The sequence below is a fragment of the Rhodofomes roseus genome (assembly GCF_022264815.1).
Source record: "Rhodofomes roseus strain CIRM-BRFM 1785 chromosome Unknown C8Q71scaffold_3, whole genome shotgun sequence".
NCBI classification, from domain to species: domain Eukaryota; kingdom Fungi; phylum Basidiomycota; class Agaricomycetes; order Polyporales; family Fomitopsidaceae; genus Rhodofomes; species Rhodofomes roseus.
The window spans coordinates 1,398,726-1,420,548 of NW_025952959.1; the positions used below are offsets into that span (position 1 = coordinate 1,398,726).

Sequence of the window (21,823 nt, forward strand, 5' to 3'; positions counted from 1 at the left end):
CTCGAGTCTAAAATGCGTTCGCTTCCGCTGATCCACCCTGGTCCCATAGCTGAACCTTCCACCAGATCTCCGGGTGCATTCAATCAATCTGTTCATTGCACCGGTTCTCATGTTCATACCACTGGCGATGCAACGTACCCCATTGATCCACGCCGTGTATCGACTTCTTCCAAATTGACGCCACCCAAATCCGGCTACTGAGTAGTACATCCCGAGATCCACGAGCCAGACCACAGCGTTCACCCCCATACGCCACCCCCTGAATCGCACCCAAGCCACCAGAAACGCCTCTCCTCATTAACGGCTGAGTATCCCGCGCAGTACGTCAGGCCCCTCTCTCATCCGATCAAACCTCACGCCGCCACGTTGAAACAGGACATCCTTGGTTCTTGGGTGCGGCTAGCGAGCGGCGCGAACCCTGAGTCGACGGCGTACGTACGCATGCCCTCTGACTCTGCTCCATGCCGCTGGCGTGCGGCCATTCCCACCGCTTTGCTGCGAGAAGCGGCCGAAGATGACGAATGCGGCCTTCTCGACTCCTCCTGATGCCAGCTGCTCTGGCGGAACGTCGAGGCAGTAACTTCAGGCTAGGTCGCAGACGTCCTGGATCGATGTACTTTCCGCTGGCGAATTTCTACGACCGTCCATCCGTAAGTTACCTGCCTGCTGATCGATTCGCCTGCACAGCTACCTGCCGAAAGATCCATGCCCAACGTCAAAAGAGCCCCGCTCCCATGATGGTCCCCAGAACAGCGTCAAAGACACCAGGCCCTCGCGGACCCAGAACATGCCGAAACAATGCGACCCGGGTGTCGCAGGAAGTCCGCTGCCTATCCAGGGCTGCTAGTCTGGGAATCTATGTACGAACGCTGGTCCAGCTTCCGGAGCGGGTCCCGGGCTTCGCAGCCGGACCTTCCTCCTCCTACTTGACCCGCTGCCTGCGATCTGCGATGGGCCGAGGAGTTATTGCCGCACTGAATAGGAAACGGGGCAGTACGGTACTCACAAGCCATGAATTCTTAGGCTCGACTAATCTATGATGGCGGCCGAACGCTAGTCCTTCCTATCAGCTTGAATGAATTACGTTGACCTGAATGCTTTCTGTAGAATTGGCCGGCGGCCTCGCAGCCATGCATCAAAGTTCAAGACGGTGTTTTGCCAAAGCAGCTTATTGGCCGTATCCCCGTCAGCGGAACCTGGCAGAAGGCCTCATTGCGGAGAGAGCGCGACCATGTACGCTGACAGCGGCATGCTCCGGAACGGCAGCAGGCTGGTCTGCGTTGGACCGCCCACGCGTGTGGCGAAATGGGCGCAAGGCGCATGGCGGTCGGAGCCAGGACAGACGCTTCCATGTCGCCCAGGACGCCTCGCACAACGGTCAGCTAACGCACGCCTTTGGCCACCGGACGGGACATCCACCGCGCTCGCAAGTGGCATTGTCGGCCAGCGCGCAATCCGAGCTTACCTCGTTGGCTCCCGAGGGGATTCCCCGTGCTCAGACGCCGCAGCGAGTCCCGAAAGGAGGAACGAACACAATACTCAATAAACTACAACAGCTAGGAAACAGTCCATGCATCCACAAATAACCGTTGACTGACTCCTTCAACTATCCTACCTCCCACCCACACCGATCGCCGTCCGCATATACGGCCCATTTGCGCCCATGGCGCCGTACGGTGTCCCTGGTGGCAAAGGCGCGGCCAGTGACGATGCCAACGCCGGGGTGCTCATCGAGCCGCCAAGGCCCATCGCGACGGCGGCAACGCTGTGGTTCTGACCGGGGCCGGGCGTCTGGTTGTGCTCGCGCGACGCGCCGGTGCGGTCCTCGCGCTCGGCGATCGTCGCTGCGGTCCCGCGCATGGGCTCGCCGATGCCGTTCGCGATGAAGGTCTGGCCGAGCCCGTAGAGCTTGTGGTTGTACTCTGCGTCGTCGATGTAGTCGTTGAAGTAGAGTTCGCGCATCTTGAAGAAGGTGGAGGCGGTGAGGAGCGAATCGGACCCTGCTTGATGTGAAGGTCCTATTCGCATGACCTGCACGACGGTTGGGTTGGTCAGACGTCCAGGAAGGGGAGGACACATCATGCAAGAATGGGCTGCTCACCCCGAGGTCGTCTGCGACGTCTTGTAGACCGCCCTTCAACACCTTACATGCTCGCATAACGAACTTGATGTCGTATATCGTTGGGAACCATGTCCGTAGGACATCGAAGAACATTTCTTCTGTCGTAGGTAATGATTCGGCAGTAAGGAGCTTCACGAAGTAGCCAAAATCGTAGCCGCTAGGTGGGGCGTACGTGAATATATTGATCATGTGGGGGACCCGAGCACAGGAAACGTACCTATGGAACGATATCCACTTCGTTTCTGGCGTAAGCACAAGCCCCGACGTGATCATCAGCTCGGCGAAGTCGTTGGGCTCGATACCCATTTCCTCGTGTCGTTGAAGGTCAATCCCAGACTTCTGCAGCAGCTCAATCGACTCAGGAGCATACATGTCGTCGCTGCACGTTACGTAAGCATCTCGCGGGGACAGAACCACCAAGAGAGGGGTATCCTCACTTCACGCTGAAGTGGAAGTTGAACTGCCATGTGGAGACGTCCTGCGGGTAGCTCCCATCCTCGTCCGCCAACGTGAGCCCGACCTGGATGATCTTCAGTAGGTCGACGTTACACCGCATGGTCTGGTAGTGGTAGTCGGACGACGTCTTGAAGGATCCGATTGGCCGCGCGACGACACCAGGGAACTCAGTGTCCTGTAAGTATCATGAGCACTAGGATGCTCTGCGAGGGCAAGGAGATGGGCATGGACCATTGCGACGTAGGGATACTTGTCAATGAGGTCGCGGATGTTATTCATCTCTTGCTCGAGATTGGGCGCCCAGACTTCTCGTATTCGAGACATCCTTCAGCAGTAGCGTCGTGGTGTTTGCTGAGGATAAATGAGAAAGAGATTGACTAGCGGAGAGGTCGCGAGTCGAGTGGTCTTTTCGGTGGAGGAGTGGCTGCGAGAGTCGAGAGTCGAGACGCGTACCGCATGTTGTCGATCGTTTGGCCGGCGCCACCGCTCTTGGCGCTTAGGATGCTCCTCCCCGGCTCCCCAAAAGGCAACCCTCTCTCCGAAACGCCGGGCGCTTGTCTCTCTACTCGGTGGATATTCAAGTTCAGTGGGTGCGCATCTCATGTACGCACCCTTCTGGATTTTCGAAATTGGCAGCACATTTCAAGCCAACCATTCATCTCATTGACACCCTTCAACTAATTATTCTACGTCATTTGCTGCGCCGCTAGTCATCCAAACAGTTGTCTACGACACTAGTACGCGTGGGGTCCTTCAAGTTGCGGTGGCCTTTGCTGTCAAGTCATACCGTAGTGAGTTTAATGTGACAAAAAAATCGCAGCTTCAATGGAAATCTATGCCCCAGCTCCTCAGGATAGTCGTCGCAGTCATCCATCACAAATAGCACAATCCTCGGCTTGTCCGGACTCGGCATAAGTCTCAATGAACACGCTATATGTGGTGTACGACTGCAGACGACAATCCATGAGGAACCGAAGCACCAGACATGCTGACCTCCCTAGCGTAGATGTCGCAGCATCAGTGAATCGTTGCGAGCAGCGCTGCGGTACTACTGCTGCGTGGTACTGCTGTGAACCTGCCAGGGTCGACAGACGAGCTCGCTTGCCACGGTATAAATAGGGTCTATGTCTATCTCTGGACATAGGGTTGGGTAAGCTAGCTGAGCAGACTTATACAGTACTGACCGCTGTACTCACTCCAAGGCACGACCGGTTCGGCTCTGAAGAGCCAGCGTGGGTCCAGCCGCGGATGACCGGTGGGGGGCAAGGTAGTAGCTAATGGCATATCCCACAGGAGCGAGGTTTTATACCTCCAACGAAGCGCACGCCGGTGAGCGAAATTTTACCGCACCCATCACATCGATGACGGATGCTCTGCAGCGGCATAGCGAACCTTCTTTGCGAGCCCGTTCATGCGTGGAACGAGCGGTTGCGGGTGCCGTCGTGGTTGGCATACCTCCTAGGGGTTCACAGCCGCGGTTCTTCATCTGAGTCGGTGTCGTATCAGCGCAGCGATGACCAGTTCCAAGACCCTGAGGACTCTTGTCGGCACCACATTTGTGGGTGTGCGATGTCGTCCACAATTGTCCGCGCGGCGCGGCGCCATGACAGCCTAGACATCTAAACCTTCGTTCCACATCTGATTTGTCAAGTCACCAATCTTAGCCATTGTCATTTGGTTCGCAAAACATCATGTGTCATTCACTGCAATCGTTGGAAATTTATGAGACGTGACTCCACTTGGATCATTGAGGTATGCGAAAGTACGCTCGAATTTGGATTTTTTGCGTGCGCCTAGCCTTGCAATTGACTGCGAGTCATAATTGTAAGCATGTACAACCGCCGGACCTTGATAACCACAAAGGAAGACGTAGCCGAAGACCACGCATAGCACATGCCATGCTCTCGGAAGAAGTATTCGCTCATTGTGGGATATATGGGACATACAACGGACCGCCCGTTGCATTCGATTCGTTCATTTATTATACACCTAGCGAACCGAAGTCTAGGTCGACAGCTACCATACGGAGGAGCAATCGTCTCATTGGGCGAGTTCAACCTGATAGTGGTGAGTGAGCAGGGGACGCCCAGACAGAAGAGTGAGACTTACGTAGTTACTTGGGAAGATACCTTTGCTCCCGGTGGAGTCCACGCCTAGAGGCAAAACCGCACGTTAGCCTGACCCACGAAAGTTATCAGATGACGGCAACATACCCTCCCACCAGCCGTCTGCGTAGTTCATGCCTCCTCTCGGACCCCCGGTTAGCTCGATCAGAGCGCCCTCCTGTACGTTCAGCTCGTCCGGGCCTTGCGCTTGGTACGCGTAGACGCCCCGCACTGCGACCGCATGCGACCGCGTCATCAACCGACCTACGCAGGATGTGGAGGAGAAACGTACCGAATTGGCCTCCGCCCCGCGGGCGAGTAGTTGCAGAAGGCACTGGTGGAGGCCGTGGCGCTGAGCTCGCCGCCTCGACCACTTGTACGTACGACGCTGGGACAAGCCCTTTGCCCCCGAATTCGTCAGCAACCTTCACCCAGCCGGACCCGTCGTCTTCCTCCAGAACTTGAACGTTACTTCCGGCTGCGCAAGCATGTTAACGTTACTCCATGTGCCGAGTTCCCCGAACCAACCTGTCACAGCAAGCTCGAAGGGAGAGGTGGGTGTGAAATCGTAGAAGACCTGCGCGCTCGGAAGTGCCTCATGGATAACCGAGTCTCTGGGCGCGAAGGAAGACGGAGATGGGGTTGCACCTGAACAATCAAAATCAGACTTGACACGTAGTAACCGATAACCTTGTTTGACTATTGACTGACTTTGACTGCTGCTCTTCGATATCGTAGACGAGCGTGACATGGTAGACCCGGCGCTAGAGGCAGAGCGCGCAACGCCTCGAGACCCCGGACAATCAGCAGGGACCTAGCCGACGCGATGAGGCAGAAAGCAGCATGTGAACGAGCGAACAGACCTTCAACTCGCACTTCGCATGGACCGAGATACCGCATGCCTTGCACGTCTTTCCTTGTTTACTCAGACCCCAAATAGAAGACTGCGGCGACTGTTAACGAATTTGCATTCGTTTCGTCGCCGTCTCGCGCACCTTGCAGTATGCGCACTGTGTTGGTATGGAGAAGGACGTACTCTTGAACGTGTGCGGTTTCTGTTCGCCCTCATCACCTATCGGCAGGGGGGTGAGTTAATACGGGTAAGGGGAAATAGACAGGGGTTCCGTAGAATGTTCTCGAAAGGATCACGTACCGCTCAGTGCCTCTGATATGACATCCATTTCTGCGAGTAGCATGTACTCTGATGACAGATAGAACGTGAGCTGGTGATGTGCTTCAAGGTAGCTCTGCATGCCAATTAGTAATGACGTCAAAATGCAGGCGATTCTTCGCATTGAACCGCGTGTCCAAGAAAACACTGACATCTGTGGCTTCTTCTCGGTTCGCAGCCTTGTCGATCCCCACGTTGTTAGCCATCATTCTAGCGAATGACTCCATCTCCTTTCCTGTTCCAGAAACACCGTCAGGGCCAGAGAAAGAGAACGCACAGCTTGACTCACGTTTGGTATTGATGACTGGTCGCAGCTCGTCTAGCTTGCTCCTGCACTTCGCCAGTCTGTTCTGCAGGTATACTTTAGGTGCAGGCTCGACGACCATGTCTCCCTACCGAATGATCGTCATTATATTCCTTGTACCATATCGATAGACTCACGGTATCGTAGTGAACAGCACATGGCTCAAAGACCCAATCTCCAGGCTTTGTGAACGGACGAATGTTATGCTCGATGAAGAGCTCTTGATCAGCCTGAGGGTTAACGGCCGCCAACCTACCCTCCACCCCTTCTATGTGTGTGCGCAGAGTATCCAGATGTCCCTTCTGCAGTAGTTGTGCTTGTACCATGATGACGACAAATCTCTCGAGCAGCTGCGCCTGTAAGGTTTCTGGCCCATGCAGATTTCAGGAAATCGGACAAACCGACGGACGAGTAGATACTTACGGAATTGCTTGATTCGCGGCATGTGTCAGTCGGTCGTGACAGACAATCGGTTGTACGACTTACATCCTCGAGGCTGGGTAGATCCTCGTCGTAGAATCTATCCTTGATTTTGTTGGATGTCGCGATCGAGATGAGGTACACACTGATTCGTCAACTGTTAATCACCGCTGTTATGAACAAGCGAGAGTTCCTCACTTCTTGTTGTTCTGCATGTCGACTTGTTGAGATTCGAACTGTTTTGCGGCACGTTCGGCATGCCGATCATCGGCGCGTCCCTTCAGACGTCGTTAAACGTACCACACGAGCATGCCGAAAATCCAGCACACCTGCTTCTGGCGGTAGCTCTCCACCTCAGCACATTCGTCATCGTACTGGATACCACATGAGCAAACAAGCGGTGAGGTGTATCCTTAAACAACGGAATGACCTTCTGCTTGCTCTGTATGCGCGAGTGTTAATGTCTGCTCCTGCTGAACGAATGCTGCATACCTTGTTTCGATCGCCATACACACGATCCCTCTCGGACAGGAGTTTGGCGAAGTGTTGCTCCTGTTTCTTCTTAGCTTCTTCCTGCCGCTTCTCTGTCACTTTCAGAGCCTCTATGACTTGGGCGTTGAGTGAGTCCGCAAGGCTGATATGCGCTTGCGCAGTATCCATCATGGACGAGATCAGCTGTGCATAAGCGTTGTGGAGAGTGCTATATGCATCGTGTCAGACCGTTTCATGCAGACAAGCGAAGTTGTTCACCTTCGCTGCAGCGCGTCATCTCCCCAAGCCTTGGTCGGCTCAGCGCCAACCACAAGAGCAGCATCCTTCTTGCTCTTCTTGTCCGCAGCCTTGCGAGCGAGGGCTTGAAGCTTCGTTGCATATTCACGCTCAAGAGCGGCACGTTCCTTGTGCATCTCACGTACCTGTATATTGATAAGGACTCGTGCTCAACACAAAACACAAGGAGCTCTAGACATACATCGGCAAGTAGCTCAAGTTGGACATCGGTCAGAGCGACCAATCGGTCCACCTGATCCTGGGCGGGCGTTAGCTATCTAGCTCTGTCTTCTTGACTGACCACGGCTGTACCGGCAGTTCTTTCCCGTAAGTTTGACCACTGCTCATGACTGAACTATGAGATTCGCAGAGTACCGTGTCCTGATAGGTGTCGCTGGATGATTACACTTGAACCGCACCGCTTGTCAAGGTCTGATACCGCCTCGAACTAGTACATAGATGCGTCAACACCACAGCGTTATACGAGCAAGATCTCGGACCAACTTGTAGCAGAGCTTTTTGATGATAATGTCAGGCGAGACGGATCCTGATCAACAGAGATGAACAGAACAACGCGGCCGTTGTGAACGGGCAACGACTGGCAGTGCGAACGACCAGTGTGTCCTCCGGTGGCAGCGGCGGCAGTGCCACCTCGGCGTCGTAATCTTGTATCGGGATCTTGGGCGTCTCACTGTGCGTCCGACGCGACGCGACGCGCAACTCAGCAAGTTGTCTTGAACCTGTCCTGAACCTCGCCCAATCCGACCCCGTGAATGCGTTGGCAGAGGAATCTTGTTCATGGGCAGAATGTCGAATGAAGAAAGACTGGTCCCGTCACTCGCGGCAAGCTTCATGGCGGCACTAGTACTTAGGACCTGCGCGCGCCGCAGTGGCTGGCAGCTGCAGTGCGTTCTCCCTCTCACTCAGGCTGGCAGCTGCATCTCGGCCCCGGAATCATGAATCATTATTGGTGCTTTCGGATGTCGGCGGCGCGAGGTCCGTTGAGCATCGTTGTCCTGCTTGTTGCAATCTCAGTCATTCACTGTTGCGGAAAGATCTAGTTGTTGCTGCAACTTGGTCCGCAAGTCCGAACACATCGGTGTGCTACCTAATACTGAGTCGGCTGTAATGATTCCATTGCAGTGTATCATCAAGTCCTGTATCAAAGAGTTCTGGACGGTGTGGAATATCTTGTTTTCAGATGGGTACGCTCGACTGGGTGACAGACCTGTGAGTATTGCTTCCATTGCATTTGCATCGTCTTTCTTCTCCATTCACCACCCAAGCGCGAGATCGTCTGACTCCTCTCGCTCTAGTGACAAACACAACGCGAGTTCTCCATCTTAAGTGAAGTAACCAGCGCCAGCCGTCCATTATACGATCGAATGAAGCATCCCCAGCTGGTCGGAGTCCACTCTGCAGGGCCTCCGAGGCCCTGATTCCTTCAACAATCCAAGCCCAAGCAGGTCGGCGGCACAAAGCGCGCCAGTGCCATCTGCAAGCCGGTACCTGACCGGGTCGAGACCGTCCTGTGGAGGACGGAGGCGTTTTTGCAGCTGTGGCCCTGGATGTTCCTGTGCTCGGCCTCTCGCTGCTCATTGTCGCGATTTTCTTAGCGCAATGACATCAAGGGCATATGCCCGGCCCGGGCAGGTCATTGCGGCAATAGCTGCCCTTTCCTCGGCGACTCTTCACGTGCGCATGTTTACCACACTGCGCCGGGTCCGACGGTGCGTACGTTTGTCCCCACCCTCGATCGAGGAGAAGTTTACACTGCCATGAGATCGCTTGATCCGTTTTAGCATTCAACAACCTCCGCCGTTGACGAGGAGAAGCGTTACCACAGACTTGAAACTTGGAATGTGGCATCATGTTCGAAGGCGTTGGACGGGGCCATCGACCGCGCCAGCTCCCTTGACGCAATCCTGTCCTAAGTCCCCTCCATGCCTGACTTAATTTCTGAGTACGCTGAGAGTTTTCATATTTACTGCCAAGGGTTCCTCAATTTTTCCTCCTATCCCAGTGGGTTTCGTATTGGCCAGCATATTGATTACATAATGGATGTGGCGGGGCCGCCGCCACATCCATGCCCGCCGATTGGCTGAGCGATCTTGGACCCTCAATTACCTGCGCCCGGCTTATTGAAACGTCGGCCGGCTTGAACACTTACACGAAATGACCGGGCGAGGACGCCCAGCGACTCACGGGTGTTCAGGGCCATTAACACCGGAAAGCCGTCGGTGCCTGCTCGTTCGGGCAATCGTTCTGTCGATTCGAAGACGAGCACCCCGGATTGAAGGTACCTCCATGTTACTCCGGTTTGGGGTGGCAAACCCACCGTGCGCTCGCCGCACCGGTCTGGGCTCGACAGACTTTTAGAATTTTTGGCTCGCAAGCATGTGGGGGAGGAGAGCGTCCGCGCATAAAAGGCCAGCGATGCGGGGGGATGGCCCTCCAACCCGCCCGCTCGTCTCATCCTCTTTGGCATCTCTCGTCATTCGCACTTGTGCGACGTCCTTCATTAAGTTCACACTACCTCCTTACCGGTCATAATGTCTCGCTTCGCCGTCCTCGCCACTGCGCTCTGCGCCATCCTCGCCTCCGTCTCTGGTTCGCCTGTCGCGACCAACGAGACTGCGACCCTCGAAAAGCGTATCACGCACTCTGGTCGGGTAAGTCTCGCATTTCTACCGTCGTTCTACCTTGCAATTGACACGCTCGTCTCATAGGGCACCTGGTACGAAGTTGGTCTTGGCGCCTGCGGGTACAACGACGTCGACACCGACCACATCGTGGCCATCTCTCACGAGATCTACAACAACGGTGGTAACTGCAACCAGGTCAGTCTTCTGTCACTTGCACACGCGTGATCTCCCGGCTGACTCCCTTTAACAGTGGATGCGCATCGAGAACACTGCCACCGGCGACGTCGCCTACGGCAAGACTCGCGACGAGTGCATGGGATGCGACGCGACTGCCATTGGTACGTGCATTTCGTTCCGTCTCGCTCATCAGACGCTCACCGTCTTCTACAGACTTGAGCCCTTCGCTCTTCGAGGCGCTCGGTGCCGACCTCGGGGAGGGTGTTCTCTCCCTCTCCTGGCACTTCATGAACAAGGGCTGGCAGCCCTAAGCGGCCCAGCCCGCTCACCAGCTGACGCTACCCCCGCGTCGGCCTCCGCCTGCCTGACCCACCCACCACGACATAGACGCCGCTCATTCGCTCTGCCATTCCTTACGGTCTTCCGGTGTGTTGTGTTAATACGTTCGTCGCTCCCTGGGGGACGCGACGCACCTCGCCGGCTCGGTTCGGCGTCGTTTATCTATTCCACTAGACAAAAGCCCTTCGTTGGCGCGGACGACGTGGAGTCTCGCTGCATCGACGCTTGGGATGCGATTGTAGCATATTCCTTGTGTAGCGGTGTTCACTCTACCCTCGTCACCTCTCCCCCTATATGCGGGGCTCTGTAGCAGATAGGAAAAAATTGCTGTAGATGCAGAAATGCGATATAGAATATAGAGAAGTCAAATACCTCACTGCGCGAGAGAATCCCTGAGAAGCCTGGGCCATGCATCATTGAGGATGGCTTGTACGAGGCCACAGGTGTTGCGTCATTTACTTCTGGTGAGTACATATGCATCGACGTTGCCGACGTTGCCAGGAACTCTGGACACACCTTGCTGTCCATCATCCAAGAAGCAGCTCGGGCTTGAGTGTGTTCACCCACTCAGTCAGTGCAGTCACTCAGTCGCTGCCCCCTAAATGGCCAGATTTGAAAGCGAAGAACAAACATATCGACGTAAGAATCGTAAAGTGTTACAGTACATGGAACGCAAGCATAACTACAGACGAGCAGCGTTCAGCCAGTCAACATGACGCAGACGCATGTAGTCCGAGGGTATCTCAGACGGACATCGACTATTCAAAACTAAGGCGTATCGTAGATTCATAACCACTTCTCTGTCATAACTCCCCCTACATCATGAGCATATACATGTCTTCCTCGGGTTCGGCATCGGGGTCGAACCATCAGCGTAGCCTAGCCTCATCACAGCATGATGAAGGACAGGGTCGCGATGACGGCTGCGAGCGAGGGATGGAAGAAGCTTGAGCCCATGAGCGACATCGCTCCACTGGTGTCACTGTTATCGCTCGCGGCGGAGATCGAGCTTGAGGAGGACGTAGGAGCTGCGACCGAGGACGCCGCGGATGCAGTAGGCACGGAAGCCGCAGAAGATGCGGGGAATCCGGATGCAGAGGTTTCCACGCTCGCAGCAGTAGACGGCGTGTACGCGGATGACGCAGTGCCGGTGTTGGACGGCATGGTAGTCACTGCCGTCGACAGTTCAGTCGTGACAATCACAGAAACAGACTCGGAGGTCGTTTCAGACACTATGGCGGTAGGGTCTGTAACGAAGACCATGAATAGAAAGGTATGAACATACCGGCTACGGAAGTAGATGTGGCCGCTGTCGAAGTAGCGCTTGAAGAGTCCGAGGTGCCAATAATAGTGAAGTTCGGGCTGATGTTTCCGGAATCACCGAACACTTGACCGGAATGCATGAGGACAGATAGCGTCACGACTGTAACAATACTCACGATCCACGATGTAGTTGGTGCGTGTAGGTACAGAAGGCACCGTGAATGAAACCTGGCCGGCGCTGAGCAAGAAGCTCTGCGCCAGCGGACTATCTGTTTCCTCAGAGTTAGCACACTGTTTATATTACTTTCCTTCCAGAGCCATGCGTACTCACCAATCATCAGATTCTCACTGTCCCAAGTGCTGTAACCCAGCACCACCTTCCCTATGGCTCCGGTGACATTGACGTCCGGTGGCAGAGCGGACAGGTTCCTTCGAGCGGCAAAGCTAAGTAACAGCGTCCACGACCAGATATCAGTCTGAGCTACGTACCAAGTCACTGTCACCGTCTCGCCTACATTCCACACCGTGCTGGCATCAGGACTCGTAATCGGCGGGCTGATCACGTCGCGTTCGTGCACGTCGCGTCTCAGGGGAACAGCGTGGACGGCGGCGAGCAAGAAGAACAGCGCGTAGATCATTGCCGCGAGCATGACGGGCAGCGGCGACAGGCAGGACAGCGGGGCCGTCGCGGTGCAGGTGCGGGCTGGGAAGAGCTGAGCAGAGCCTCGCGCACGTCGCACCGCTGCCGGCCCTCTTCAATCACTCGGCTAAGACTGCTGTCCAAATCTGGCCACCTCCTTCTTTGATAACCACGTGTAGAGCCCCCATCACGTCGCGAGAGTCCCGTGGCCCCGACGCTCGTCCGAGTCCGCCACAACAGGCCACAACTCGCTACCTACTGTCTTCTCAAGTGCGTTCAAATGCACTCTGTGCAACTGTCATTTTCAGCTGCATGTGGGAAACGTAGGATTGTGTTGGCCAGCAGCAATAATGATGGGCTTACTTGACGGATCGTTACTCCAAGACAGCCCATACGATCAACTTCATACAACGATCATTCTCTTTGGTATGCTCAGATTGCACAACATGGTTCTTGCTGGTGTTGGTGTGGTCCAATGCCTGCGTACCACTAGTACCGACGGGATGCCGAGCGATGGTTGGAGGCTTCGGGTGCGTGGTTCACTTGCTGGGCTTCATTCACCGTTCAGCTTGAATGATTTGTTAGATTGTGGGGACGAGATACTCGGCCTATCTGACGTCCGAGGCCCCTAAGAGAAACATGCATGTGCAACTGCGAAGCTGTCGAGATGGAGCCGTTACATTTTCGTTGAGGTCCTGATCAAGGATGTCATCGCTATTGCACCAGGACCCACGCTCGGCGCCGCACGTTAAACTCTCAATCGCGGGCTCTCGGCCACTGCAAGTTCATGAGTGGGACCTGCATATTCATCCATCCTACTGCCGCACCGAGCGAGGGCAGAGACGAAGCATCAAGACGCTATGTTCCTTGAAGTGCGCTACTCAGGCATCGCAGCGCCAAGGTTCGATGTGTTTGGTGCTCGCTCATCGTGTCGTGCCTTATATGCGAGGAGCTTGACTGATAACCCATTCCAGACTCGCTACCGCAGTGCCTCTCACCAAAGACTAAGTATATGTCTTGATCCAGCGACCGGTGTGCCAAGTGACTCTCGGTCGGCTTGTCCCCGCTCATACACATGCTAACGTCCCTCCACTCGAACTGCGGGCGGATTTCACAGGGGCATTTAGAAACCCACTCACATCCCGACGACAGCTCTCCCGTGACGCGGAAGTACCGTAGCATAGTATCACCGACCATATATAGGCGGGGAATATGATCCTAAAGAGACTCAACTCACTTCCCTTCGATCGCTAGGCAGCCGAAGTCCTTTCATGTCTTTCTCCAGCGGCCCGTTCACCGTGACTACCTCAAGGGCGGAAGCGAAGTCGTGGAGAAGCTCCGCGGTGTCGCTGTTATTGTGAGCATTCTCAGCGGACCTGGCGACGGCGCGCGCCAAGAAGTCCTTGAGGCGGCAACACAAGCAGGTTAGTTGGTTTGGCATCCCTGAGTTAGGCTATGTGACACTCACATCACTACGTATTAGGCGTAAAGAGATTCTATCCCTCTACAAACGGGTTCACCCAGCTCTACAGAGCTCCGGGAAAGCCCGGCGCATATACACGCCGTATGCTAATATTACGATCTACTGGAACTTCCTCGCTGACACTGATACAGCTTTGGAACTACAAGGAGAGCTTCGCCATGCACATCAGGCTTCAGCCCGCTGTCTCGCCGGCGAAAGAGAATACACGTTCATAGGCGCAGGAAATATCGTAGACATGAAGTGTCTTACCACGGCACCTATAATATGCGCTGCTGACTCCCTCATGCAGGTAACGGAACCATAACGGAACCATGCTGGTGCCCATGGACGCAAGACCGCGCTTCCTACGAAGTCTCGGTGATCGGCACCGGTGACGCCCCGATGGACTGGTCCTACAGGAAAGACCTCGCACGCTACACCGTCGCAAGCCTCGCGAAACCTGGCCTGTCCAAGAACACGCAGCTCAACGTCCCGAGCGATACGCTCTCGCAGAACGACATGGTCGAGCTCTTCCGCAAGTATGCCGGCGCAAAGGGCCGCACGGTCGCCGTGCGCAAGCTCTGGATGGACGACGGGCACCGGTTCATCGCGAACGAGGCGGAGGCCCCGGCTGAGATCGCCGCGAACTCGGGAATCCCAGTCGACTTCATCGGAAGACCGCCCCCCCTGTCCGTCCAAGAGGCCTTCTTTAAGGTCTGCCTAGGGGAGACTAACTTCATCGTGAAGTGTAGTGAAGCGTTGGGGCAGCTTAGAAGGAGCGTCACTGGCATTTGTTTCCTGAGGTGAAGAAGACTACGTTCGAAGACTATCTGAAAGAGAGGTCTGGAGAGCTGGACTAGTGGGCCTCCGTCCTGCCGGACCGTCCTCGGCTGTGTACTTCTAGAGTGGTATGTTGATGATGCTTGTTGTGCCATATATTTCTACAGCCCAGTCTCTCATTTATGCAATGTGTGAGTAACGAGTACGTAGTGTCACTGTGTACCACTGGCAAGTGCAGTTTGAGAGAAACACGCGCACTTCGCATCGGGGATTGGCGCTCATGTCGGCATCCACTGAAGCTAAGTTACTGAAGACGCGCCTGTTGGTTGCGCATGCCTTGAAATGACTACTTACTAGCTCGCCGTGCATGCAAGTGATAAATCTGTTTACTATACTTGCGTTGCTTCCACTTGCTCAGTACCGGGATAGTTGCAAGCTTGCGTAAGGGGGAGGTGCTGTGGCTTGCCAGCCGGAAACCCGCCTGGACTGGATCGGATCGAATTGCGCCGCGCGCCGCTGGCACGTTCCTCGCACCGTGTAGTAAGTAGCACGTCGAGTATCATACTTGCACACGGTCACCACTCTAGCGAAGACGCGGAGCAACCTTTGAATGGCCTTTTCGAGGCAGTCCTGTGCTATACTGATTGTTTTCGAAGGAAGACACTTTGCAGCCTGTAGCTAGCTTTCCGTTGCAATTTCGCGGCCAGCAAGGAGCCAACACCATGTCTGAATCCGGTCGTAGATTCTCGGTGAGAAGACGTCTCTGCATCGTATGATCATCGACTGAGGCAACATTGCGACCCGCTAGATCGTGACTGGGTTTTTCGTGCAAGACGACCCTCATGCAATACCGGCGACGATCGGCGCCGTGGGTTCGACTTCTACACTGATCGTACTGCCCGCTCACCCTGCTTTGATTTATTCTATAGCTGCCGCCCCGCTTCGGCCTCGTAGATGACTCGCCGGACTGCTGGCCGAAGTTCAAGCATCGCGTTACTGATCTAAACAAGACCGCACCTCAGGGTACGACGTACAAGGTCTTCTTTCTTGGAAGGCACGGGCAAGGATGGCGTTAGTTGTGCACTTGCTATTCGTCATCGTACTGTTTCTCAACAGCAGTGTACAGACAACGTCGCTGAAGCGAAGTATGGCACTCAAGTAAGTTTCCGTACCTTGTTCTTGCTCGAAGTCAGCTCAATACGATTATGTCCAGGCTTGGGACGAGTTGAGTTGCATCGCTCTTCCTTGCACTGCAGTCAAAACCCATGTTATGTTTTCACGCACCCGCAATGCACAGTTACTTCTCAAAGCTATACGGCGACTCGCAGATGACATGGGGTCCGGATCCCCTACTTACGGCCTTGGGCGTTCAGCAAGCAGAAACAGCGCGGACAGCTTGGCTCAAGGAGATCCCGAACGGGATGCCTACCCCGGAGCGGTGCTACGCAAGTCCATTGCACAGGGCCCTAAGTACTTGGCAAATAACATTCGCAAGCGATGAGACATTCCCTCAACAAACACGCAGAGTCATGATCCTTGAGGTGCGTAACGCTAACGACGACCCGGTACATTTAGTGACTCGTCTCACAGAACTTGCGTGAGGAGCATGGTGTACATACCTGCGACATGCGCGATACTCGTTCTATGATTGCACGCAACTTCCCGCCGCTCACGTACGACTTCGAGCCTGGATTCGTCGAGGAGGACCTTGTCTGGCAAGCGGATGTCAGAGAGACTAAGGATCATATAAAGGCGAGGGCGCAATCAGTACTGTATAGGATATTCGACGAAGCTGCAGAGACCTGTAAGTGGGTTTCCTGACTCGGAGCAAGTTTTTGGTTGGTCGATACCGTTCGCTGACCTAGCGTCTGGCTTAGACATCTCGATCACTGCCCATGGTGGTATCATAAATGGAATCCTGGCAGCGATGGGACGTGCTGCGTATTCTCTACCAACAGGAGGTACATCCATAACTTTACTTCGTTCGAAACGGGAGTCCCTTACAATTGAGGCAAGGTGTCCTACCACTGGTCATTCGTAGCGAGATTTCATGATTCAAATAATGAGCCTCAGCAAGTCGGTTCCGCGGGATGGAATCCTGGATTGGGATGGCAGGGTGTCGGCCGGGTAGTTTTAGCGATTAGTGTGCAAAATGCATGACATATGTAGAACGGGGCCACTGTACGCTTTGACGGCAGACAATGGACGTGAGGGTGGGCAAATGGATGAGGACGCTTTGACTTAGGAGTGATGGTGAAACGAGGAGGAGATGAGCCGCGGCCGCGCCGGATTAGGAATAGTTGTATGGATGGTCCGTGCGTGAGGAACACGCGCGCGTCGACGCCTTCTCCCTCAAGTAGACCGGCCTCTCACCTCCTCACAAACCCTTCTTGATTCCCTCTTCCACCACCTTCACACTGGCGATTTACCTACCGCGGCCTCGATGACGATCATGCCTGCTCCTGGTTTCGCGCAGCAGCCTCAGGCTATACCCAATCAGCTGGGATCAGGCCCATCGTCCGCAACTGATCCTGCCGCCTCTCTGCGTGAAGCTGCTCTCCTCACTCTCAAGTCTAGACGACGAAAGCTTGGATCTGGGTCGGAACCCGCTGGCATCCCCCCTCGACCCCAGGTCGTGCAGGTCACCTCTGTAGAGCCCTCTATTCAGCTTGATTACGGACAAGAGGAGCCATCCGGTGGGTCTTCTACCGCCTCAGTATCGAGTGTGGCGCAGTCTGCAAAGTCAGCAACACCGGAGCCCGAGGAAGACGACGGACAGGGTCGAGAAGAAGGCGAGATCAGTGACTCCGAGCCGACACCCGCTTCCCCTGTCGCCCAGCCTGAGGTCGCCCGGGAAGCGAAAATCAAGCCCGCCCCCAGAGCAGTTGTCAAGCCTCCAACGCCGGCCAAACCCATTCCCAACAAGACGACTACAGCGCCGGGACCCAGCCCGCCGAGAGAATCGAACGATGTGTCTGGGCAGAGTGCCTCCGACTTGATGCCACCACCTCCGCCACCTCTTCCATACGTATTGGACGAGAAACACGTCAGACCTGGCCTAGAGAGTACGTCCTCCGTTTGGACACCTGAAACACTGCTGATCTGACGTCGACGATGCAGTGACGCAAGCACACTACAACGCTGCCAAGGATCTCGTGTTAGATCTTCTGGGCTGGGGAGTTCCTCCAGAATACCTCGTCAGCTGTGGTGTCAGCCGAGAGATAATGTTCTACGTCTTCACAGAACTGAACCTTCGTTTGCCACCCAATTTCGATGCTACGGGCATTCCGCCATACCCGCCCTCGCCGATGGCTCTCAACGCTGCGCCCACAGTCACTTTGATCAAACGGACGGACACAATGACGCTGCGAGCGGTCAACAGTGTCGCAAGTATGTTTAACGATGTTGTCCTCTGTTTCTACGGCGCTGAGTTTGTGTTTGTGTTCAGAGCTTCCAGCCAACGGCCAATCCTCCAGTAGCCAGACTACCTTGTCCGCTACTGCGAATACCTTCATCCCGGTTACTGCGGCGTCTTCATCCACAGGGCCGAATCTGTTTGACATGGAGCAACAACGAAGGCAGGAACTACTAGCTCGCAAAGCCGCCATCGCTTCTCGCAAGAAACAACAGGTTGCGCTGTTATCGAGCGCCCCAGTTGGCAACGCCACCGTCGCAACCACGGAGTCCCAGGACGTCGAGATGGCGGATGCAACACCCACCAAGACCGTCGACGACTTTCTGAAGAGCATCGGGCCTGATTCGGAGAAGGACAACGGCAAGGGCAAGGCTCCCGCGCGCCCAATTTCGGCTGTCAGTTTCAGTACTACCTCGGATGCCATGGACGTCGATGAGGTGATCCCGGGGCTGTCTATCGACACCATGATGACGTCCGCTGTGCAGTCGCCTCAGTCCTACGCCTTCGTTCAGTCCCCCACATCAACCAGAGCCACGCCAGTCTCCGCCATTGGACCCCAGTCCACCGTCGAGTCGGTCACATCCACTACCAACGGGTCACTTGAATCCGTTGCTTCTTCCTCCGGTGAGCGTTCGCCGGCCAACCCCAGCCCTAGTGAAGTGGAGGCTGTCCCTGGTCTTTCCTTCAATCCGGTCGCATCGAACCCCGAACCTAGTCGACGTGAGCCACTGGCCCGGAGAGGTACGAAGCGCCCCGTCGCGGCCGACTTCGACGACGACGCACAACCTCCTATTCCACGGCCCCGACCGAACCACAGCAATGGTGCCAGTCGTAATCCCTACCACCAGCCGTCGTTCAAGCGCAGCGTGGGGACCTTCTCGGGATTGAGTAACATGCGGCGTTGCGTGATCGACCTGAGCGACAGCGAAGACGAGGAGGAAGAGGAAGAGGGAGCAATCCCTTCGAAGCATGACGATGGTCTCTTCACGCGCCCACCTAGCGCAGCTCGAGCGGTGCCGCGGAGAGGGGCGTCGGTGGCTCGTCAGAGCCCACCGGGACGCGGCAGCGCCACACCAACCGCCATGACGCCTGCGGCTTTGCAAGAGAAGGAGCAGGAGATCCGGCAGATGCGAGAGCTGATCGCGCAACGTGAACAGAGTCGACTACGTAAGCTTGTTACTGTGAGTGTTTCTTTGAGAGATTCCTGTGCTTTGTACCGATGGCGTTTTGCAGATGTCTCGGTCCACCCCCACCTCGACTGCTGAGACGCCTGTTGCCAATGGTGGACCTTCCACTGTGCCACCCGAGGAGAACACGTCTTCGCATACTAGTACAGGCTCTAGCACGCCAACTGCGCTTGGTTCGTCAACGGTTCACCTTCCAGCTTTCGAGCAGTGTATTGAAGATTTGCTTCGTGTGCTGTATACGTACAGGCCCTGTTTCGATTCCCTCAACGACTTCTATCGCCACTAGCAGCACTGCGACACCAATAGGTCCTTTCTAACTTCATTCTTGTCTAATCCTTGCTGACTCTTCGCTGGTCGACCCCACTAGATGTCGTCTCGAACAGTCTGTTTGATCCTGCCACCGGCGACCGAGGCGAGTGGCTTCTCCAGTATCTTCGCGTGTTCTATCTCGCTTCCTCACACGACTGCTTGCTTTTGCTGTTCCCGCTCCGCTTCGTCGCTTCCGTCATCCGTGCTCTGCTGCTCGCCATTCGTCTGACATCGTACGTCTCCACCTGACATCGTACGTCTCCACTTGTATCTTCATCTTCTTTGTCCTACGTGCACGGCGTGGCTATGCATATACAGTGCTGACCGCTGAGGCAAGACATGAGCAACCGGCAAGGATCTTTCTTAGTCTTGCCGCAGTGGCGGCCGTACAATTGCATGCTCACGCCTTCTGTTTCTTTCGGTTGTGTACTGCTTCTGCTTCGTGCTTCCTTGTCTTTTGTCTTTCGTGCCGTGGCCTGTTTGTGCTTTTGTTTTCACTTTTTTAGATGAACGTAGATGGGACGTCAAGCGAAGATGCTATGAACGTCGACGTCGTCAGCGCAAATGCAGGGACGTCGGCCCAGGTATGTGCCGCCCTTACAACGCCATCACGATGGATCTTCTGCAGGAGAAACGTCGCTATCTGGATCTGTATTGACGGGCTGTTGCCGACATTCACAGGTAAACGCAACAACACGGCAAGATGAATTGGACCTAGCTGTCCAAAGCGAAGACGCAAGAACTGGATTTTCTGCTTACTCATCACCCTTAGACTGCTTCCTTTCTCTGCGATCGCGTTCATATCTTGACGGTTATGGTGGAGGATCTAGCTCGGCGTATCAACTTGACGACGGCATGGACAATTCGTCAATCTCAAGCTCTCCGCGCAACAGCTCAATCGACCTCAAGGACCTCAAGATGGCCCACGCGAAGAACCTGCTCACGGATCCTTCAAGACCGATATGCCAGTATGAAATCCCAGGCGGAGGAGAATGTCGTGATCGTGATTGCGATTGTATACATTTGTCAAGACCGCCTGCGGCAGACCCTACTGGTACGCTCTCATCCGATCGCTCTTGCTCGCTAACACCTATGTTTCCCCCTCGTCTGCCGCCCGACGTAGATGACGAGACTGCGCACTACCTGTACGCGCACTACGCAGTCCCGTCGGGGTCACACCACAGCGCCAAGGTCATCAAGGACGCCCTGGAGAACATCCGACAGCGCAGCCCTGCAAAGAGCTTCGACGATTGCGTTGCGGAGGTGGTGACCGCATTGTGCCTCCGGTAGTCTCGCGCAACATGGGCGTCGATTCTCGCTCGCTCTTGGCGCTCCCGCAGCGCACCGCAAGCCTGCCGTCAACGAAGGGCACGACGAGGCGCGTTCCGCAGCCGAGAAAGAGCGTGGATGGGGTGTAAAGAGCGCGTGGCGCCACCGGTTGACGACGAGTCGCTGGGAGTGTTTGATTAGGTGAAGAGGAGGATTGGTCCTGGCCCGTGCTTGGGTTGGCCTTCGCGGCAGCTCGGTGCGCCGTGTCCTGATTCGCTTGAGCGAGAAGAGGCCCGCCGCCGAGGCGTGCGCGTGTATAGTATTGGAAGGGATCCTGGTTATGCGCCTGGTTACGTTCCGAGAAAAAGTGTACGCAGTGTATGTTTACTAGGTAGTTATGCACACTTGAATTATGGTCGCGTCTAGCCGTAGCACGTCTGAGTAGTTCTCGACTGGCCAGCTTCGTCGTGTAATCTTTTGCAATGCATTGTTTTGTTCGCGAACGTTTGTGTGGCCTGGGTCTGCTGCAGCTGGTCTTGCGAGCGGAGTGGCGTGGTTGGTCCAGGACCGTCGGGCGAGGATGGCACCGGTATACTCTATGTATATGAAGGTCCAGACTCGCTGCTCTTCCCTATACCGAGTGCTGAGTACTGGCGGATCCCATGGGTCTGCCGCTCCGGCTGTCTGACTGCGCCAGTTGGTGTCGCGTCCGACGGGAGCGCGTTGGGTGCAACAGGAACGACACGCGTGCGCCCGTTCTATTCTGTCCTGGGAACACTCCAAACCACACTCGGAGGCCTATTTGTGATACGGCACGACCCACAGGAGCCCAATGGGAGCCCGTGCCCCCGATGTTTTCCGAGCAGGCACATCCCGACTCACAGGAAACGTTACGCCCGTCATAGGGGCCCCGCTCACAACAGACGAACTTGCAGCCCATGGAGTTCTACGCCTCCTTCCACGCGAGTGCCGGATATAGCGAAGACAGACT

The 21,823-nt window shown here is 55.3% G+C and overlaps 8 protein-coding genes across 8 annotated transcripts; 5 read left to right on the forward strand and 3 right to left on the reverse strand.

Moving 5' to 3' along the window:
* The first annotated feature begins 348 nt into the window (after window positions 1-348).
* Window positions 349-1,124, forward strand: C8Q71DRAFT_349786 (uncharacterized protein). Its single transcript, XM_047917992.1, has one exon. The coding sequence runs from the start codon at window positions 522-524 to the stop codon at window positions 1,038-1,040; it is 519 nt and encodes a 172-aa protein (XP_047783127.1). The 5' UTR covers window positions 349-521; the 3' UTR covers window positions 1,041-1,124.
* A 487-nt stretch (window positions 1,125-1,611) lies between these two features.
* On the reverse strand, window positions 1,612-2,902 carry C8Q71DRAFT_794661 (ribonuclease H-like domain-containing protein; the record flags this gene model as incomplete). Its single annotated transcript, XM_047925554.1, has 5 exons — window positions 1,612-2,031; window positions 2,102-2,279; window positions 2,340-2,501; window positions 2,560-2,753; window positions 2,810-2,902. 5 exons carry the CDS (start codon window positions 2,900-2,902, stop codon window positions 1,612-1,614), a joined length of 1,047 nt encoding a protein of 348 aa, XP_047783128.1.
* A 1,610-nt stretch (window positions 2,903-4,512) lies between these two features.
* Window positions 4,513-7,974, reverse strand: C8Q71DRAFT_738992 (uncharacterized protein). Its single transcript, XM_047922689.1, has 22 exons — window positions 7,851-7,974; window positions 7,659-7,794; window positions 7,549-7,605; window positions 7,329-7,492; window positions 7,071-7,278; window positions 7,009-7,020; window positions 6,908-6,952; window positions 6,777-6,856; window positions 6,645-6,723; window positions 6,582-6,588; window positions 6,296-6,525; window positions 6,144-6,246; window positions 6,007-6,089; window positions 5,837-5,930; window positions 5,679-5,755; window positions 5,547-5,627; window positions 5,395-5,497; window positions 5,212-5,331; window positions 4,976-5,161; window positions 4,792-4,914; window positions 4,688-4,731; window positions 4,513-4,636 (listed from the first exon to the last, which is right to left on the reverse strand). Exons 2-22 carry the CDS (start codon window positions 7,692-7,694, stop codon window positions 4,619-4,621), a joined length of 1,950 nt encoding a protein of 649 aa, XP_047783129.1. The 5' UTR covers window positions 7,695-7,794; window positions 7,851-7,974; the 3' UTR covers window positions 4,513-4,618.
* A 1,692-nt stretch (window positions 7,975-9,666) lies between these two features.
* Window positions 9,667-10,625, forward strand: C8Q71DRAFT_350488 (RlpA-like double-psi beta-barrel-protein domain-containing protein-containing protein). The gene is made up of 4 exons (XM_047917995.1): window positions 9,667-10,018; window positions 10,076-10,186; window positions 10,242-10,329; window positions 10,382-10,625. Exons 1-4 carry the CDS (start codon window positions 9,899-9,901, stop codon window positions 10,477-10,479), a joined length of 417 nt encoding a protein of 138 aa, XP_047783130.1. The 5' UTR covers window positions 9,667-9,898; the 3' UTR covers window positions 10,480-10,625.
* A 493-nt stretch (window positions 10,626-11,118) lies between these two features.
* C8Q71DRAFT_739006 (uncharacterized protein) lies at window positions 11,119-12,534 on the reverse strand. The gene is made up of 5 exons (XM_047922690.1): window positions 12,260-12,534; window positions 12,102-12,199; window positions 11,947-12,039; window positions 11,793-11,894; window positions 11,119-11,739 (listed from the first exon to the last, which is right to left on the reverse strand). Exons 1-5 carry the CDS (start codon window positions 12,418-12,420, stop codon window positions 11,396-11,398), a joined length of 798 nt encoding a protein of 265 aa, XP_047783131.1. The 5' UTR covers window positions 12,421-12,534; the 3' UTR covers window positions 11,119-11,395.
* Window positions 12,535-12,923: 389 nt separating this feature from the next.
* Window positions 12,924-14,732, forward strand: C8Q71DRAFT_854189 (uncharacterized protein; the record flags this gene model as incomplete). The annotated part of the gene is made up of 6 exons (XM_047927016.1): window positions 12,924-12,940; window positions 13,665-13,834; window positions 13,894-13,974; window positions 14,025-14,135; window positions 14,183-14,586; window positions 14,646-14,732. 6 exons carry the CDS (start codon window positions 12,924-12,926, stop codon window positions 14,730-14,732), a joined length of 870 nt encoding a protein of 289 aa, XP_047783132.1.
* Window positions 14,733-14,984: 252 nt separating this feature from the next.
* On the forward strand, window positions 14,985-16,945 carry C8Q71DRAFT_739012 (phosphoglycerate mutase-like protein). The gene is made up of 9 exons (XM_047922691.1): window positions 14,985-15,401; window positions 15,461-15,520; window positions 15,582-15,723; window positions 15,779-15,810; window positions 15,866-15,876; window positions 15,950-16,193; window positions 16,243-16,456; window positions 16,530-16,613; window positions 16,669-16,945. The coding sequence occupies exons 1-9, from the start codon at window positions 15,375-15,377 to the stop codon at window positions 16,704-16,706; spliced, it is 852 nt and encodes a 283-aa protein (XP_047783133.1). The 5' UTR covers window positions 14,985-15,374; the 3' UTR covers window positions 16,707-16,945.
* Window positions 16,946-17,013: 68 nt separating this feature from the next.
* On the forward strand, window positions 17,014-21,335 carry C8Q71DRAFT_739015 (uncharacterized protein). The gene is made up of 10 exons (XM_047922692.1): window positions 17,014-17,717; window positions 17,773-18,042; window positions 18,101-19,248; window positions 19,301-19,427; window positions 19,501-19,560; window positions 19,622-19,666; window positions 19,882-19,913; window positions 20,070-20,147; window positions 20,245-20,617; window positions 20,687-21,335. The coding sequence occupies exons 1-10, from the start codon at window positions 17,096-17,098 to the stop codon at window positions 20,851-20,853; spliced, it is 2,922 nt and encodes a 973-aa protein (XP_047783134.1). The 5' UTR covers window positions 17,014-17,095; the 3' UTR covers window positions 20,854-21,335.
* The last annotated feature ends 488 nt before the right edge of the window (window positions 21,336-21,823 follow it).